The sequence below is a fragment of the Notolepis coatsorum genome (assembly GCF_963971535.1).
Source record: "Notolepis coatsorum genome assembly, chromosome: 3".
Lineage (NCBI taxonomy): Eukaryota > Metazoa > Chordata > Actinopteri > Aulopiformes > Paralepididae > Notolepis > Notolepis coatsorum.
In genome coordinates, this window is record NC_140167.1 from 199,527,377 (window position 1) to 199,545,985 (window position 18,609).

Here is an 18,609-nt window from a genome sequence, read left to right on the forward strand (position 1 = left end):
ATTCCCAATCCCCTTCCTGGTCGTTGCGCACTCTACCCCCTACCGTCTGTCTGGGAGGGCGGAGACTACCACATGCTTCCTCCGACACATGTGTAGCCAGCCCACCGCTTCTTTTCACCTGGCAGCGCGGACTCTCACTGGGAGAGTGTAACGTGTGGAAGGTCACACTACCTCTCCTAGATCCTTCCCTCGCTGTGCAGGCGCCCCGACCGAAGTGTAGGAGTCGCTGCTTACAACGACCAGGACCCACCCTCGCCGGGTTTCCCACCCGCTAACACTGCCAATTGTGTCAGTATGGATGGTCGGCCAAGCCGGAGGCACCACAGCTGGATTCGATCCCACTGTCTCTGTGGTGGTAGACAGACGATTAGTCCGCTGCGCTACCTGGCCGCCCGGAACAGGCATTTTACCCTAATGCTGAATGGTTGACAGCGCTTTTCCGTATGAAAACAGCGGAGATGAGTTTGTTTGGTTTATCAAAAGGGTATTTATTGTATTTTTACTTGAAGCTTATTTAGCGGGGATGGGACCACACGACGTGGAGGTGTGCTGGCTCGTTCACGTTTGTTCGTTCATCCTTGTAGCACTTGCTGCGGTCAAAAAGCGTCTGGGCTGCGTGCCTTCAAGTTCAAGTTCTTTAATAGTTGTCATACAGAAGTACAGAATACTTTCATACAAAATGCTTCTTACTGTTACGCTCCAGAGACTGTGCTAGACAAGATAGTATCAAATAACATAATAACATAATATAGCATGAATTTAGAAGAAGAAAATGAGGTCACAGTGTTCGGTATAGACATATGTACAATGTTCTGAGTTACCATATAATATACAATACACAATACTATGCAGTGTACTAATGTACAGTACTATCTAGTGCAAAGCAGAAATGGGATGAGGTACAATTTTAGGTACAATTTACAGTAAGGTGTACGAGTTGTAGTGCAATCCTTCATCCATAAATATAAAGTGTGGGGAGTGGGTGCTACAGTGTGTTTGTTTAAAGTGGGTGTGTGCTATAAAGTGTGTGGAGTGGGTGCTACAGTGTGTTTGTTTAAAGTGAGTGTGTGCGTGTGGATGTGTGTGCTATGTGTGTTTGGTGGTTGTTGTTGTGTAGTGTTCATTCATTGTTCGTTTAGCAGCCTGATGGCCTGGGGATAGAAGCTACTTCTGAGTCTTTCTGTGCTCGCCTTGAGACTCCTGTATCGCTTGCCTGACGGCTTGCTTACCAGTGTCGTGGTACACTAGGACTAGGGCACCAGTGTCGTGGCTCACTAGGACTAGGGCACCAGTGTCGTGGCTCACTAGGACTAGGGCACCAGTGTCGTGGCTCACTAGGACTAGGGCACCAGTGTCGTGGCTCACTAGGACTAGGGCACCAGTGTCGTGGCTCACTAGGACTAGGGCACCAGTGTCGTGGCTCACTAGGATTAGGGCACCAGTGTCGTGGCTCACTAGGACTAGGGCACCAGTGTCGTGGCTCACTAGGACTAGGGCACCAGCCTCATTGATAAACATGTGTACTCAGCCCCTCCCCTACGAATAAACATGTGTACTCAGCCCTCCCCTACGACTCAACTGTAGTTCTTTAGACACAAGGGAAATTATACAGCCGGACAAGTTAACAATAATTAACACATTTACAAATCGTATTACATTAGCAAATAAGGAAACAGATAGAGAACATTGCAATTGTGTCTCTTCTTCACAGGATCTTCCCCAGAGAATACCTGTTACAGCACATCCACCTCTACTCCCTGGCCGACCTGCAACAGGTAACACACACACATACTGCACACACACACATACTGTACACACACACACACATACATACACACACACATACATACACAGGGATTAAAGCGCTCCGTCCAGCGCTCCGATTCAGAGTCGCGACGGATTTTCCTTCAATTGGCTACCTGTGTACAAAAGGCTGGGAAATCATTTAGCGGACTATCCCTTTAAGGCGTTTTCACAACTGTCATTTGCTTTGTTCCGATTCAGGGACTAATAATATGATGCAATGTTGCACTTGCCCCTTGGTTGGGTTTGTGTTCACAGTCACGCTGTCTTACAGCGGACCGGAATGTGTAAACAAACGCCACGCGCGAGAAAACTGTTCTCTCATTGGTCAGATTTAAAAGACACAAAACAATTTATCTTCCAAAGACTAACCTCGTTCCCAGTTTTATCTCCTCCGACGCATTCACAGTTTTATCCAAAGACGTATCGGGTAAGCTCGGTTAGGTGATATTTAACCCTTTCACTGCCACGCGATGCGGAGCTAATGATGGAGCATCGCCGTCGGTTGTGTGATAGTAAAGGGTTAACCGGCTGTCGTGTGGCAGTGAAAGGGTTAACCTTCTGTCGTGTGGCAGTGAAATGGTTAAGCCTAGGCATGATTACAATGATAAGCTATGTTTCACAAGCCATAGGACAATTCCAAGTAACGTTAGCAAGCTAGCTATGCATTGCATAGCATGTCTGTGTGTGTGTGTCTTACTTTTGTCATGTTGTGGTTATTATTTATATCTTTTTTTATAAAGCGTCCCATTGTGCCGCTGTACAGACGTATGTGAGGACGTTAATATGTGGTGCTACACGCAGACAGCGTTTGTAATGATTTGTTTAACCCAATGATGTCGTCATTTTACTGTGTGTAACCTGGCACATTATGTGATGGATATTTAGATGAGTGATATCATTTGTGTTACTATATATATGCCTATTATATGTATAGGACAGTTCCTTATTCATGCTTCAGAAGTTAATTCAAGTTTCTTTATTATTTGTCATACAGAAATACAGAATACTTTGCATGAAATGTTTCTTTCCGTTCTGCTCCTGAGAGTGTGCTAGATGATAACAAGATAGTATAAATAAGTATAATAAGTAAAAAAATAGAAAGTCAAGAGTCAAGTAAAAACAAGTGTAAACAACAATTGTTCAGTATACCTCTATATACAGTATGTACATCTGGTACAAAATCAAATGTATTTGTAAGGCCCGACAACACACGTTAATGTCCCCATGGGCTGGACACGTCTTCTTTAAACAAGTCAAGAAGAAACATTACAATAAGTCAAGAACAAAACAAGAACACCATAAGGTCCAACAAATTTAAAATAAATGAAATAATGCAAACACTCCCAGACGTACCCCACGCGAAGGTAAGGAAAAACTCACTAAAACCTAACAATAGGGAAAAAATGCTCCACAGGCAGTGTGGCTGGAGAGAAACCTTAGAAGGGCCATTCAAGGGGGGATCTCCCTTCTTAGATGTCGGTGATAATAGTGTTGCAGACTAACAGTTGGTAAGCATGTAGTCATGTGTGTAGTGAAACACAGATGAGTGCATGCAATAGCAACTGAACATTTAGAAAAATTAAAGATAGAGCTGATAGCGATAGCAACTGAACATTTTGAAAAATTAAAGATAGAGCTGATAGCGATAGCAACTGAACATTTTGAAAGATTAAAGATAGAGCTGATAGCGGATCTATTTGAGGCACAGGGGCGGCGCAAAGAGGGTCGCGTCCTCCCCGTCTTAATCACGGGACGTTCAACACTCCGGTCATCGCTCCGAGACAGCCGGAGACAGGGAGATAGGGGGCGGCGCAGAGAGGGTCGCAACCTCCCCGACATCATCGCGGGACGTCCAGCACTCCGGTCATCACTACGAGACAGCGGGAGACAGGGAGACAGGAGGGCACGCAGAGAGGGTTGCATCCTCCCGGTCTTCATCACGGGACGTCCGACACTCCGGTCAACACTCCGGGACAGCAACTCACAGGGAGACAGGGAGACGGGACAGGCGTTATTGTAGTGGGCGGACATAGCAATAGATACAAGTGGTAAGCATATATGTGAATAGAATAGATATATGAAGTAAGCATATTATGTGAATAGAATAGAAGTACTTAACCCAGCAATGAAACCACGTTGACAGACCACAAACCATGTTGACATGGTGAGGTATAGCTTAGCTTGTGGTGCCACCTTGTGGTGATGTGCAATAAGAATAAGAATAAGGAATGAGAGATGTGCAATTCCCTTACCAATAATATAAATATAAAGTGTAAAGTGTGGTAAAGTGAGTGCTACAGTGTGTTGTTTATTTAAAGTGAGTGTGTGTGTGCTGTGGGTGTGTTGCTGGCCTGTTATTGTTCATTGTTCAATCATTGTTCATTGAGCAATCATTGTTCATTGAGCATCCTGATGGCCTGGGGATTGAAGCTCCTTCTGAGTCTCTCTGTGCTTGCCATGAGACTCCGGTATCGCTTGCCTGACCGCAGCAGTTCAAAGAGGCAGTTGTTTGGGTGGCTGGAGTCTTTGATTATTCTCTTAGCCTTGCCCATGCACCGCTTGTTGTAAATGCCTTGGAGAGTGCCACCCACCGGCTTCCCTCCCGCTGACACCGCCAATTGTGTTAGTATGACGACCGGCCAAGCCGGAGGCACCGCTGACAGCCGGATTCGATACCAGTGTCTCTGCGGTGGTAGACAGACGCTTAGTCCGATGTGCTACCCAGCCGCCCTGGTATAATATGATTTGTAGAGGCATACAATCTATTTTGATGTCGGTATTAGGTAGCCTATATAAATTCTCTTAAGGCTACGAATTAAAGCCACGATTGAAAATAATGTACATCCTTTCTTGACAATAGCCTATAACAATAATATGAGAGAGAGCATACAAGAACAATGAATCTCACTGCCATGTAGCCTACGCCATGTGTAGCTTGCCTATGTGATCAATAAAAACTTGAACTTGAATTCCATCACGCCTGAGCTCACAAATAGGCACACAAGCCGACGTTATTAGGCCTAACCAGGGGTGCAGTGCTCATGCCACGCGGTACCACGCCGTTCCACCACCTTTCTGAGCAGAAGCACGCGCACGCACATGCACACAAAAATGCGTTCACAACTTTCACTCGACTCGTCGTGCCGTGCACCAAGTACCGGTACTCACACATAGCTACGTGTCTTTGCAGAACAATAGCATAACAAAGAACGAGAAGAGCAAAACCAAAATACAAGCCCTGTACCAATTGGTGGGGGTTTGCTTGAGCTGTGGAACCTCTCACTATGTGACAAATGGTCCCGACTGGAAGGATGAGACATTTCTTAAGTTGTGCTTCAGAAGGAAACTGTCCTTCTGTGAACTGTAAGTTACATTGTTAATTTATTTTGTATTTACTTTTCTAGTTTTAAGTTAATTCAATTAAAGAAATTGTAACTACAATATTGTATCTACAATTACATTTAAAACATTGTTTGTTTTTCAACCATATCTGTTGACAATATAATTTCTTTATATATTGAAGGCTACATCCTGCTACCTTTTTCAGCTTCTCTATTTCAAGGCAATATTTACAAAAACTAAACTAAAACTAGTAATTTCCTATACAAACATGTTTCCTACTATTTATGCATAATAATCATTCTAATCATAATGCTGGTCGGAGCTGTTCTGTGCGAGGGAACATTCATGCGCATGCCGCCTAACTATAGCCTACATCTATAAACGTTACACAAGCAAATTAGCCTATTAGCCACGAGTGTCTTAATGTGCAGCAAGCATTAGAAATAGCTAGTTGAAATGGCCTGATCAAGATTGCAATCAAATCAAAGTTTGGATTCAGCCTGATAGTGATTCATCTTTTCTGAAGCAGGCACTGTCATGCAAAATCAGCTGAAAAACGTGCACTGAAGAGTTACAGTATGTTGATGATTATTTGTATGACAAAGTCAGTCAACCCTTGCAAAAAGTTTTATTTAATGAATTGAAAACAGCATTGATATTACGTAAAAGCAAACTGGCAATAGAAAAGATGTTCAAAATAATCGAGTTCCCTTAAAACTAGAGGTGGGCATAGATAATTTTTTTTAATCTAGATTAATCTATCTGCAATCCTGGATTTAATCTAGATTAATCTAGATTAAAATTGCTCAAAAAGAAAAAAAAAAAAAACCTGCCGAAGGCATTCAAAATATGTGTGTTCTACCCAAATAATGACCAGAAGTAAGTCCTTACTTTTTCTTTCCTCCTTATGTTTCTCAGGCCAGGTGGCCCATTACACCATGAGCCCATCTCCCGTTTCCAAAATGCATTACAGACTGTTTGAAAAAGCTGTTTTGCTATGATAATTGGTAATGAAATATCAAAATAATGTTCAATAAGATGTACTTGTGTTTAATAAGTTGTTTTATTCAGAAGTTAACACAAATAAATAATATTACCACAGTACAGTACAGTATCTAGCACTCTCAGGAGCAAAACAGAAAGAATCATTTCAAACTTGAACTATGTGACATGGCTTGAATCAACTGCTCCAGTGGAGTTGCTCAGTGGCCAATGGTGTCAACTGTGGTTGTACTGGGCAGCTCCCAGGTGTGAATGGAACTGTGTGAATGTGAAGCAGGGCGTTCCTGAAAAAGAGCATCTGTGCTCAGCGAACCTACCCTGGGTAAATAAAGGTAAAAAAAAATAAAAGTAAATTTTTTTTCTTTTTTTTTTTAGATTAATGCGTTAATTATATTATCGTGCGATACTAGTATAGCGTTAACACAGCACGTTAACGGCCCAGCTCCGCTAACGCTGTTAAATAAAAATATACAGTGGAGGTTAAAATAAGAATATGACTTAGTTGGCCTGAAAGAAAGTTCAGTCAGGAGATTTTCTTTTGGCTGTAATCCCTGCAGACATACACACTAGGGGTGGAACGGTTCACAAAATCGACGGTTCGGTTCCTATCACGGTTTTGGGCTAACTGTTTTCGGTTCGGTTCGATATACGTTTTTTTTTTTTTTTTTTTTTTTATATATATATATATATATATATATATATATATATATATATATATATATATATATATATATATATATATATATATATATATATATATATATAAACTAAAAGGAGAAAACCTTCAAAGGAAAGAAGGGACCGCACACTCCACAGGACTCGTTTTTGCTTATTTATTGTTTGCACAACGCGTTTCGCTGTCGCTTCCTCAGGTGCTATAGCACCTGAGGAAGCGACAGCGAAACGCGTTGTGCAAACAATAAATAAGCAAAAACGAGTCCTGTGGAGTGTGCGGTCCCTTCTTTCCTTTGAAGGTTTTCTCCTTTTAGTTTATTTATCTCTCTTGCGCTGACCTGCACCTCCAGTCGGGGTCCAACCAGATGTGCACGAGTCCTATCTAGTTTAATATATATATATATATATATATAAATGTAACACTAAAAAATCTAAACATGCTTCTCATTTATAAAAAAGAAAAAAAGGTTTACAGTGTTTACAGCCTTAAATAATGTTTGGCACACAAAGACCGAACTGACTGAAAAATATAGGCTACATTTGTCAAAGTATTAACTTAGTGCAAACAAACAATATGCTCAGCCAGCACTAGACTTTCCTTTCTTTAATATAAACACAAAAAAACAATGTCAACAATGTTTAAATTCCGTGATTGTCAGTTCTTAACCCGTTCACTGCCACACGACAGCCGGTTAACCACTGTGACAATACAGAAGGTTAGCCCTTTACTACCACACAACCGACGGCGATGCTCCACCGACGCGGATGCGGAGCTAATGATGGAGCATCGCCGTTGGTTGTGTGGTAGTAAAGGGTTAACCTTTTGTCGTGTGGCAGTGAAAGGGTTAATGGAAAGATTAGTTTTCCGCTTGAAATTAATGTGCAGTATTTGAAATACAATGAAAGGAATATGGCTGGATTTCTTATCAAAGGGAAAAGTCTCACTGTGTTATTTAAAATAATTAAATAAACAAATGAGAAGGCCATCAATATAAATGGCAGCATACATCAAACTAACACACACACACTGTACTGTTTCAAAACAACACTGCTCTGTTCATTCTATTTAAAAAATACGTACATTATCTGTCTACATTTATTTAGACTAACATTATTTAAATATTGAGTGCAACTGTGGTGGATTAACGTAATTCGGTGAGTTGGAACTATCTATGTGTTGGCGGGTCCGCAGGGACATTTTAGCGTGACGGACCATCAGCTCAGCCAACGTTATATCAGCTCCGGTAACGTTAGGAGTCCATAACATGCAGTGGAAAAGTGGCAATAGTCCCGGTTGGAGTTAGTAAAACACAGTTGTATGTTAGCCTTCTTGGATGTTGAATAAACGCCTATCATTGTCTTTAAACACCCCGCCTCTCAGACTCCCATTTTCTCCTCTGCTAGCTAGTCTACGATAACATTTCATTGACTGTATTAGCTGGCGGGCTACCATAGTTAAAACGTGCGTTGTGTTGTACAAACTGCTAACGTTATGGCAAGATGTGTGTAGGCCTATGTAATGTTAATGGCTATGTTTTTAAAGTCGTAATGAAGATTGATTTATATTGTGCTTGCCATTTACACAAACTGACTAGCACCTGCAGTGCTGCTGCTGCTGCCAGCAGCCAGCACTCACCTCTCCCGGCTCCGTGCCAAATGAAGTTTTTTCTTTTTTTATTTGCGCATCCCCTGAACCGTACGATACACAGACGCCCCGAACCGTGGAGGTCGTATCGAACGGTGTACGGTTCGAATGCGTATCGTTCCACCCCTAATACACACACATACTGTACACACACACAGACATACTGTACACACACATACATACTGTACACACACATACTGTACACACATACATACACACATACTGTACACACACACATACATACATACATACATACTGTACACACACATACTGTACACACACATACATACACACACATACTGTACACACACATACATACTGTACACACACATACATACTGTACACACACATACATACTGTACATACACATACTGTACACACACATACTGTACACACACATACATACTGTACACACACATACATTAATTGCATATTAATAATAAAAAAAATACATATGATACTGTATTGTACATTATATCATATTACATTATATAATCATATTATAATTAATTTGTATATTATATTAAACTATATTTACACTATATACTATTATATTATGGTGCTATATTATATTGTATATATCATCTACTATATATCTCATATCACATTATATATGTGTTGTATACACTATTATATACTGCAGGTATAATACTGTAATGTGTACTATGTATGTACTATGTATGTATGTAAATACATTTAATTTTTATTTTTGATTAACCCTTTCACTGCCACACGACAGAAGGTTAACCCTTTACTATCACACAACCGACGGCGATGCTCCATCTGCGGAGCTAATGATGTTAATGATGGAGCATCGCCGTCGGTTGTGTGATAGTAAAGGGCTAACCTTCTGTATTGTCACAGTGAAAGGGTTAACCGGCTGTTTTGTGGCAGTGAAAGGGTTGAATAAGAAACGTAAGTCTTCAGGGGTAGGGCCCGACCAGCCTAGTGCTTCTCGTTGGACAATGCTGCAATAGCAGCTGGTAAAACCCTGGCGATTTAAGGCGATTTATGACCATTGTTATGTGTCCAAAACCTGAAATAAAACATTACTGAACTGAACTGAACTGTACTGCACACACGCACGCACACACACACACACACACACACACACACACACACACACACACACACACACACACACACACACACACACACACACACACACACACACACACTGTACCTACACTCTGACACTCAGCGGTTAGCTTAGACAGGATTTAACTTGGAGACACACAGTGTAGTGGTCTGAGAGGAGGCCCAGTACACACACACACACACACACACACACACACACACACACACACACACACACACACACACACACACACACACACACACACACACACACACACATACTGTACACACACACACACACACACACACACACACACACACACATACTGTATACACACACACACGCACACACACACATACTGTACACACATACACACATGCACACACACGCACACACAATAAAGACAGAAATACTCACTGGAGACACGTACTTTCACACCGTTGCTCTCTCACTCACACAACACAATGGTTACACAGATGCCAATCACACACACACACACACACACGCACACACACACACACACACGCACGCACACACACACACACACACACACACACACACACACACACACACACACACACACACACACACACACACATGCTCAGGATCAGTGTCAGAAAGTCCCTTAGAGCCGTGAGATACTGAGCACTAGAGGGAGCTGTGTGTCTGTCTGTCTGTCTGTCTGTCTGTCTGTATGTCTCTCTCTGTCTGTCTGTCTCTCTCTGTCTGTCTCTCTCTGTCTGTCTCTGTCTGTCTCTGTCTGTCTGTCTCTGTGTCTGTCTGTCTCTCTGTGTTTGTCTGTCTGTCTCCTTGTCTGTCTCCTTGTCTGTCTGTCTCTGTCTGTCTGTCTCTCTGTGTCTGGCTGGCTGGCTATGGTTAGGTTTTTAGCTGCATTGTCATCATCTTTTCAAATTAGCTGAAAATCTGATTCTCAAATTTGCTGAAAATTTGATTCTCAAATTTGCTGAAAATCTGATTCTCAAATTTCGAATTGGCTGATAGTTTGATTATTGTTGTAAACAATGAGGAACATAATACAGCAGCGATCTGTTAACAGTATCTGTCAATAATCTGCAGGGACGTAGTGTGTGTACTCAGATCAGTTACAGGCAGCATGTATATAGTGTATTTACACACTGTGTGTGTGTGTGTCTCAGCTGTCAGTCAGAGTAGGCAGCAGAGCTAAACCAGTTGCCACGGTGATGAGGGGCTCAGTCTCTCACACCTCAACTCCTTAACACATTGAGTGCCACGCTGTGTTTGGGCCCCGTCTATGCACTGCCACGCTTTAAAAGATTGGAGTCCAGGGCGGCTGATTAGCGCAGCGGACTAAGCACCTGCCTACCACCGCAGAGACACTGGTATTGAATCCAGCTGCCGCGGTGCCTCCGGCTTGGTCGGTCCTCCATACTGACACAATTGGCAATGTTAGCGGGAGGGAAGTCAGTGGGGTGTGGGTCCTGGTCGTTGTAAACAGCGACTCCTACAGGTCGGTCGGGGCGCCTGCTCAGCGAGGAAGGGATCTGGGTGAGGTAGTGTGATCCTCCACGCGTTACACTCAACCAATGAGAGTCCTCGCTGTCAGGTGAAAAGAATGGCTGGCTGACTCCGCATGTATCGGAGGGGACATGTGATAGTCTTCAACCCTCCCTAGACCGGCAAGTGGGGGGCAAATGCGCGCAACGACCAGGAAGGGAGCGAAGGGAATTGGCATAACGACTAAAATTGGGATGGGAGAAAAATACAGAAAAAAGGGGGAGAAAAAGTAGATAAAAAGAAAAAGATAGGAGTCCGTCACCTTGTTTGTAGAGCTATAACTATTGTTACAAAGGGTCAGATTAAACCGAATATATATATTTATTACTTGAGATATATTGTATAGTATTTGTATATCGTCTGATATCCCTTGTATATTCTTTGTACATATACACGGAATATCCCTTTACCTGGTACAGGCCAGACCATAATATTCGTTCTCCTATTGGACAGCGACCCCCTAGGCGCCACTAGGCGCCAATGTCTAGTTCAAAGTCACCGCTAAGACATGTCTCAACATGCCCAGGTTTGCGCAGTAATACGAGACAGAACTGAGGTTGGCACTAGATTATTCACCTTACGTATAAATACGTTGCAGGTGGATACAGCAGTTAGTTACCCTCAAACGAGTTAACCCAACAAGTTGAAGCCTTCACCACGATACAACGTGCTGTGAAGTGGACCATTTTGCGTCTAAATAGAGCACTTAGAACCGCGTGCGAATAGGATAGTAAAAGTGTCAGAGCTTAGTGAAATAACGTCAAGTTCGACCTAGTTAAATGTGAAGTACCGTGCACAGGAGAATCTACACCGGTGAATGCAGAGCCTTTTCCGGCTGGATTATTATTGCTTTGGTACCGTGGCTGCTGGAGCAGAGAACCGTCTACCCCGCTGCTGTGTGGGATTTACCCGTGAGGAGCATCACTCGAGCCCGTCTCTAGGAAGAGGCTGGCTGGCTTTCATCCATGCTGTCCCGCATACTTGGATTATAGTTGCTGCTTTTGTCTGCCGATCGAGGGGAGTATATGTACCGCCTCCCGTAGCTGGAGCTTATTGATTCCTTGTTGATCCAGACCTTTGCTCCCGAACATTCCTCTCCCCTGCTGGCTTACAACCGGAGGGAACCCCCCTAGTATCTCCAGCTGACCTACGAGTGTACATTATATAATTCTTATGCTACAGGTGGTATTAATTATCCCCTTCGTAATATGCTCATGGACTTACGCTCTTGACCTATTCATGCACATTCTTCGCCTTACAAGCGCGACTCTAATTCTCAATACTGTAAGATAATATTGCTGCTCTTCTAATAAATATTCCAAACAGGACTTTCTTTGTTAAGCCGTGTTATTGTGTGGGTGTTCATCGCATATACCTGTGTACTGTATGGCCAGTAATTAAAGTACATAACACAGTAGTGGTTTAATGATACCATACTTATCAATACAGTCAGGGAATTGTACCCCTCAGTTACAATTGGTCCTTCGAGCCGGAGAGTATCAGTGTAATATTTAATATAATATTAATATTGACATGGCCAGCGGTGAACACTCCACAAACGGCTCTCCTAAGCTAGAACGCCCGCAGCGCAGACGGCAGCCACCTCCTTACCTAGAGGACTACGCTGCCAGTCTACTACCTAGCTTTATACAGACGTTAAATACGGATAAAATAAATAAAGCGGATAGTCAAAGCATGTCAAAACCTACCGACCAGGCGACCCTGCCAGTAGAGAACCCAGTGGGTTCTAACGTAACTGACCAAGCCCACGGGGGGGACCAGGGGGGACATGACATGACTATACCCCCAGACAACGTCAACGGGACGGTCCCCGGAGAGCTCCAGGATAAAGAAAGCGCTCCAGGGACAGAACCCGACCCACTACCAGAAGAGAAGCGCGCCCAGGAGACGGACCTCGAGGCGCACCCAGAGAACAGATCTCCAACGAGCACTGCCAGAAGCCGATCACCTCCGTCAGTGTCTTCCCCCAGCGAAGCGGACAAGATGCTGGCGCAGGCATTCATAGCCACCCTGGCAGCCTCCACAGAACGCGATCGACTTCAAGCGCAACAACTAAGTGAGCGCGAACATTCTACCATGGAAAGAGAACGCCTCCAGGCTCAACAGACGAGCGAGCGCGAACACGCTGCAATCGAGCGAGAGCGCTTCCAGGCGCAACAAAGGAGTGAAGACGACCGCATAAGACTGGAGACCAGACGCCTTCAGACGGAAGAGAACATTGAAAGAAGCCGCGCCGATGCGCAGCACGCCGCCGCCAATGCACAGCGCGACGCCGCCAATGCACAGCTCCACGCCGCCCATGCCAGCGCCAATGCACAGCGCGACGCCGCCAATGCCCACCGCGAAGCACAGCGCGACGCCGCCCATGCCCAGCGCGAAGCAGAGCGCGACCGGCTGCAGGCGCAGATGGTAGAATAATTGATCGCCATGGCGACACCCCCTCTCTCCGCACGGAGCTCCCGGAGATCATCCCGACAAGGGTCTAGGGCACATTCCCCTACCCGACCAAGCGACCCGGGACCCCGCCAACAGGAGGATCCTGTCTGCGTCTCCGAACCCCCTCCCCGGCCGGTCCATACGAGACCCAGCAACCGGGAAGAACCGGCCTACGTCGCCGAGAGACTGAACAGAAGACTCCAGGACCTAGCAGAGGAAGAGGAAGAGGAAGAGGAGGAATGTCAAGCCGACCAGCAGCAATGTACTCTGGACCAGGAGGCCCAGTACAGCCCCGACCAGCAGCAACGTACTCTGGACCAGGAGGCCCAGTACAGCCCAGACGTCAGCCCCGAGTCACTGCGCTACAAACCCCCGACTCAACTCACGGGTGAGTTTGACGCACCGTCAGCACCGAGGAACAGCACCTGGGTACCCGGCCCCCGGTACCCACCAAGTACCAGCCCACGACAACACGTACGGGGAGACTCGCCCAGGAGGCCTCTTCCCCAACGCTCACCGATGTGCCAGCCATCCATGGCATCGTACCTTGGCACACCGACGTTCCCGGATTTTACACGCGAGGACAGAGCACAGTACACGGAGCTACGGATGTGCTTAGAGACTATGATGTCCGACGTCCCCGATGAGACGTACAAATATGCTATCCTCCTCAAGCACCTGAAGGTGCCCAGAGCGCATAATATAGCGCTGGCATATTCCAACTCAAGTACCCCATACACCGCGGCTCTAGTAGCCCTCGACCAGCGCTATGGACGCATATGGGACTACGTGATACAGGAAATAAGAGATATCGACCGCCTCCCCCCAGCCAGAGACAATAGAGCATTGGACAACCTCTCTATCAAGGTACAGTCCCTGGTAGGGATGCTGGGGTCCCAAAAAGAGAAAGGGATATATGAACTGTATGCTAACTCTAATGTAGAAAGGATATTAGAGAAGCTCCCTCCCGCCCGACAAGAGCGCTTCAGGCGGCAGAGAGACCACCGCGACCCCAACGGCCCAGAGGCATCCCTCCTAGACCTATCTGAGTTCCTCGCCAGGGAGGTCAGTAGCCTACGACTGGACACGTTCGTGTGGAGTGGTACCAAGCCCAAGACCAGGACCTCAGGGATCAAATGATAACCGCCGGTCGGTGACCGTTATGCACCAAGCCGAATCAGTACCGCAGCACAAGAACCACAACACCCCCTCGACGAAAGAGGAGTGGAAGATTGAATGCCAGTACTGTGAAGGGGAACATCGGCTGTATCAATGCGACACTTTCGGGAAGCTGACCACGGACGAGGTGAGTCAGTGGATCAAAGACCACCGCCGCTGCTTCCGCTGCGCGCGCAGCCATATGGCAGCTGAGTGTTGTTTGAAGAAGAAGTGCAGCAGGTGCGGTGGCGCCCACTTGGAGGTCCTGCATGACATCAACAGGCGTCCGCCAGGACAACAGAGTGGGCCCGTCACGGTAATGTACCAGGCCGAGGCGGTGGCACCAGTACCGAAGATCCACCAGACCGCCCCCTACTGTACCTACTGCGACGGCGGACACTGGCTGGCACAGTGCGCCGAATATAAGACACTGAACCCCGTCCAAGTTGACCAGTGGCGTGAGGCGGCCCAGGCGGGCGCCGCTTACCGCGCAGCACTGTGCGGGGCCCACCAGCAGATCCAAGGCAACCGACCAACAGGAGTGCTCCATATAGACCAGCATAGCGGGACCCCCCGAGTGCTCATCAAAGTGGTCAGAGTGCTCCTGAGCTACGAGGACAAGGTCCTGGACACTTACGGCGTCCTAGACGATGGGTCTGAAAAGACTCTCCTCCTCGCTTCCGCCGCAGCCCAGCTGGGTCTGCGGGGTGCCAAAGGAACAATGACCATACGTACCATCAGAAGAGACCAGAAGACCATAAAGGGTAAAAATGTCTCCTTCAAGATAGCAGCGGTGGACCAGCCAGAGAAGCAGTATAGTATTACCAACGTCTTCACCAGCCACGACATAGGCCTATCACAGTACACCTACCCCATCCCACAGCTGATGGCGAAGTATGTGCACCTACGTCAACTACCTATACCGCTTATCGACGGCGCCACACCGACCCTGCTCATCGGCTCCGACCACGCGGACCTCATTCTCCCAATTGAGGCGGCCCACATCGGACCCAAAGGATGCCCAGTCGCTGTTCAGACCGACTGGGGTGGACGCTCCAGGGCCCCCTCTACGGACTTGACAGTCAACCCACGTCTACACGCTGCCTACACACAAAGGTGAGCGACACCGGCCACTCTCCCGTACAGCCCGTTGAGAGGCTATTGACATTAGGCGAGAGGCCTGTGAGAGAACCGTGGGCACAAGAGGGAGTTCGGAACTCCACCCCCCTCAGCTGCGCTCCAGACGTAGCTGACCTCGAACCCAGCACCCCAAGCGACTCCTTGATGGGGCGGCCGGAACCGGCCCCTCCTCAGACGGGGTACAGACCAAACAAGAGAAACAGACGGAGGAGGTGGAGGCACAGCCAAGCACAGATCAAAGCAGTCTCAGGCCCGCTTCCTCCTAACCCCCCCTCCATCCCTTCCAGCCCGTCAGAAGCGGGTCAAGGACGGGGACAACTTAAAAGTGGACACAGTCGTCGTGATCATAGACCAGTCACTACCCCGAGCTGCGTGGCCGGCCGGCCGCGTAAGCAAAGTGATCACTGGTGCCGACGGAAAGGTCAGAGCGGCAGAAGTGCTCGTCCAGGGGCGGACATACACCCGACCCGTGGCGAGGCTGATAGAGTTGCCAAGGCTCCCCGACTCTCTTAATGACGACCATGACCCCCTGACTTTGTGAATTGCCCTACTCCTCACAACGGACATTGAGTAGTGGACAAGGCGGTTAATCTGTCTCTGCTTATCTAATTAGGTGCGGACTAATTAGGAGGCGGCTGTTACAAAGGGTCAGATTAAACCGAATATATATATTTATTACTTGAGATATATTGTATAGTATTTGTATATCGTCTGATATCCCTTGTATATTCTTTGTACATATACACAGAATATCCCTTTACCTGGTACAGGCCAGACCATAATATTCGTTCTCCTATTGGACAGCGACCCCCTAGGCGCCACGGCCATACCCCCAATGTCTAGTTCAAAGTCACCGCTAAGACATGTCTCAACATGCCCAGGTTTGCGCAGTAATACGAGACAGAACTGAGGTTGGCACTAGATTATTCACCTTACGTATAAATACGTTGCAGGTGGATACAGCAGTTAGTTACCCTCAAACGAGTTAACCCAACAAGTTGAAGCCTTCACCACGATACAACGTGCTGTGAAGTGGACCATTTTGCGTCTAAATAGAGCACTTAGAACCGCGTGCGAATAGGATAGTAAAAGTGTCAGAGCTTAGTGAAATAACGTCAAGTTCGACCTAGTTAAATGTGAAGTACCGTGCACAGGAGAATCTACACCGGTGAATGCAGAGCCTTTTCCGGCTGGATTATTATTGCTTTGGTACCGTGGCTGCTGGAGCAGAGAACCGTCTACCCCGCTGCTGTGTGGGATTTACCCGTGAGGAGCATCACTCGAGCCCGTCTCTAGGAAGAGGCTGGCTGGCTTTCATCCATGCTGTCCCGCATACTTGGATTATAGTTGCTGCTTTTGTCTGCCGATCGAGGGGAGTATATGTACCGCCTCCCGTAGCTGGAGCTTATTGATTCCCCGTTGATCCAGACCTTTGCTCCCGAACATTCCTCTCCCCTGCTGGCTTACAACCGGAGGGAACCCCCCTAGTATCTCCAGCTGACCTACGAGTGTACATTATATAATTCTTATGCTACAGGTGGTATTAATTATCCCCTTCGTAATATGCTCATGGACTTACGCTCTTGACCTATTCATGCACATTCTTCGCCTTACAAGCGCGACTCTAATTCTCAATACTGTAAGATAATATTGCTGCTCTTCTAATAAATATTCCAAACAGGACTTTCTTTGTTAAGCCGTGTTATTGTGTGGGTGTTCATCGCATATACCTGTGTACTGTATGGCCAGTAATTAAAGTACATAACACAGTAGTGGTTTAATGATACCATACTTATCAATACAGTCAGGGAATTGTACCCCTCAGTTACAATTGGTCCTTCGAGCCGGAGAGTATCAGTGTAATATTTAATATAATATTAATATTGACATGGCCAGCGGTGAACACTCCACAAACGGCTCTCCTAAGCTAGAACGCCTGCAGCGCAGACGGCAGCCACCTCCTTACCTAGAGGACTACGCTGCCAGTCTACTACCTAGCTTTATACGACGTTAAATACGGATAAAATAAATAAAGCGGATAGTCAAAGCATGTCAAAACCTACCGACCAGGCGACCCTGCCAGTAGAGAACCCAGTGGGTTCTAACGTAACTGACCAAGCCCACGGGGGGGACCAGGGGGGACATGACATGACTATACCCCCAGACAACGTCAACGGGACGGTCCCCGGAGAGCTCCAGGATAAAGAAAGCGCTCCAGGGACAGAACCCGACCCACTACCAGAAGGGAAGCGCGCCCAGGAGACGGACCTCGAGGCGCGCCCAGAGAACAGATCTCCAACGAGCACTGCCAGAAGCCGATCACCTCCGTCAGTGTCTTCCCCCAGCGAAGCGGACAAGATGCTGGCGCAGGCATTCATAGCCACCCTGGCAGCCTCCACAGAACGCGATCGACTTCAAGCGCAACAACTAAGTGAGCGCGAACATTCTACCATGGAAAGAGAACGCCTCCAGGCTCAACAGACGAGCAAGCGCGAACACGCTGCAATCGAGCGAGAGCGCTTCCAGGCGCAACAAAGGAGTGAAGACGACCGCATAAGACTGGAGACCAGACGCCTTCAGACGGAAGAGAACATTGAAAGAAGCCGCGCCGATGCGCAGCACGCCACCGCCAATGCACAGCGCGACGCCGCCAATGCACAGCTCCACGCCGCCCATGCCAGCGCCAATGCACAGCGCGACGCCGCCAATGCCCACCGCGAACCACAGCGCGACGCCGCCCATGCCCAGCGCGAAGCAGAGCGCGACCGGC

General features: G+C 46.8%; 1 protein-coding gene across 1 annotated transcript in view; it reads left to right on the forward strand.

The window, feature by feature from the left end:
* The window catches only part of plekhm3 (pleckstrin homology domain containing, family M, member 3), a gene marked incomplete at its 3' end in the record, with an annotated part of 219,101 nt that overhangs the window by 143,763 nt on the left and 56,729 nt on the right, over positions 1-18,609 (forward strand). The window contains exon 5 of the mRNA XM_084311501.1: positions 1,712-1,775. Within this exon, the coding sequence (XP_084167627.1) occupies positions 1,712-1,775 (64 nt within the window). The remainder of the gene's footprint in view (positions 1-1,711; positions 1,776-18,609) is intronic.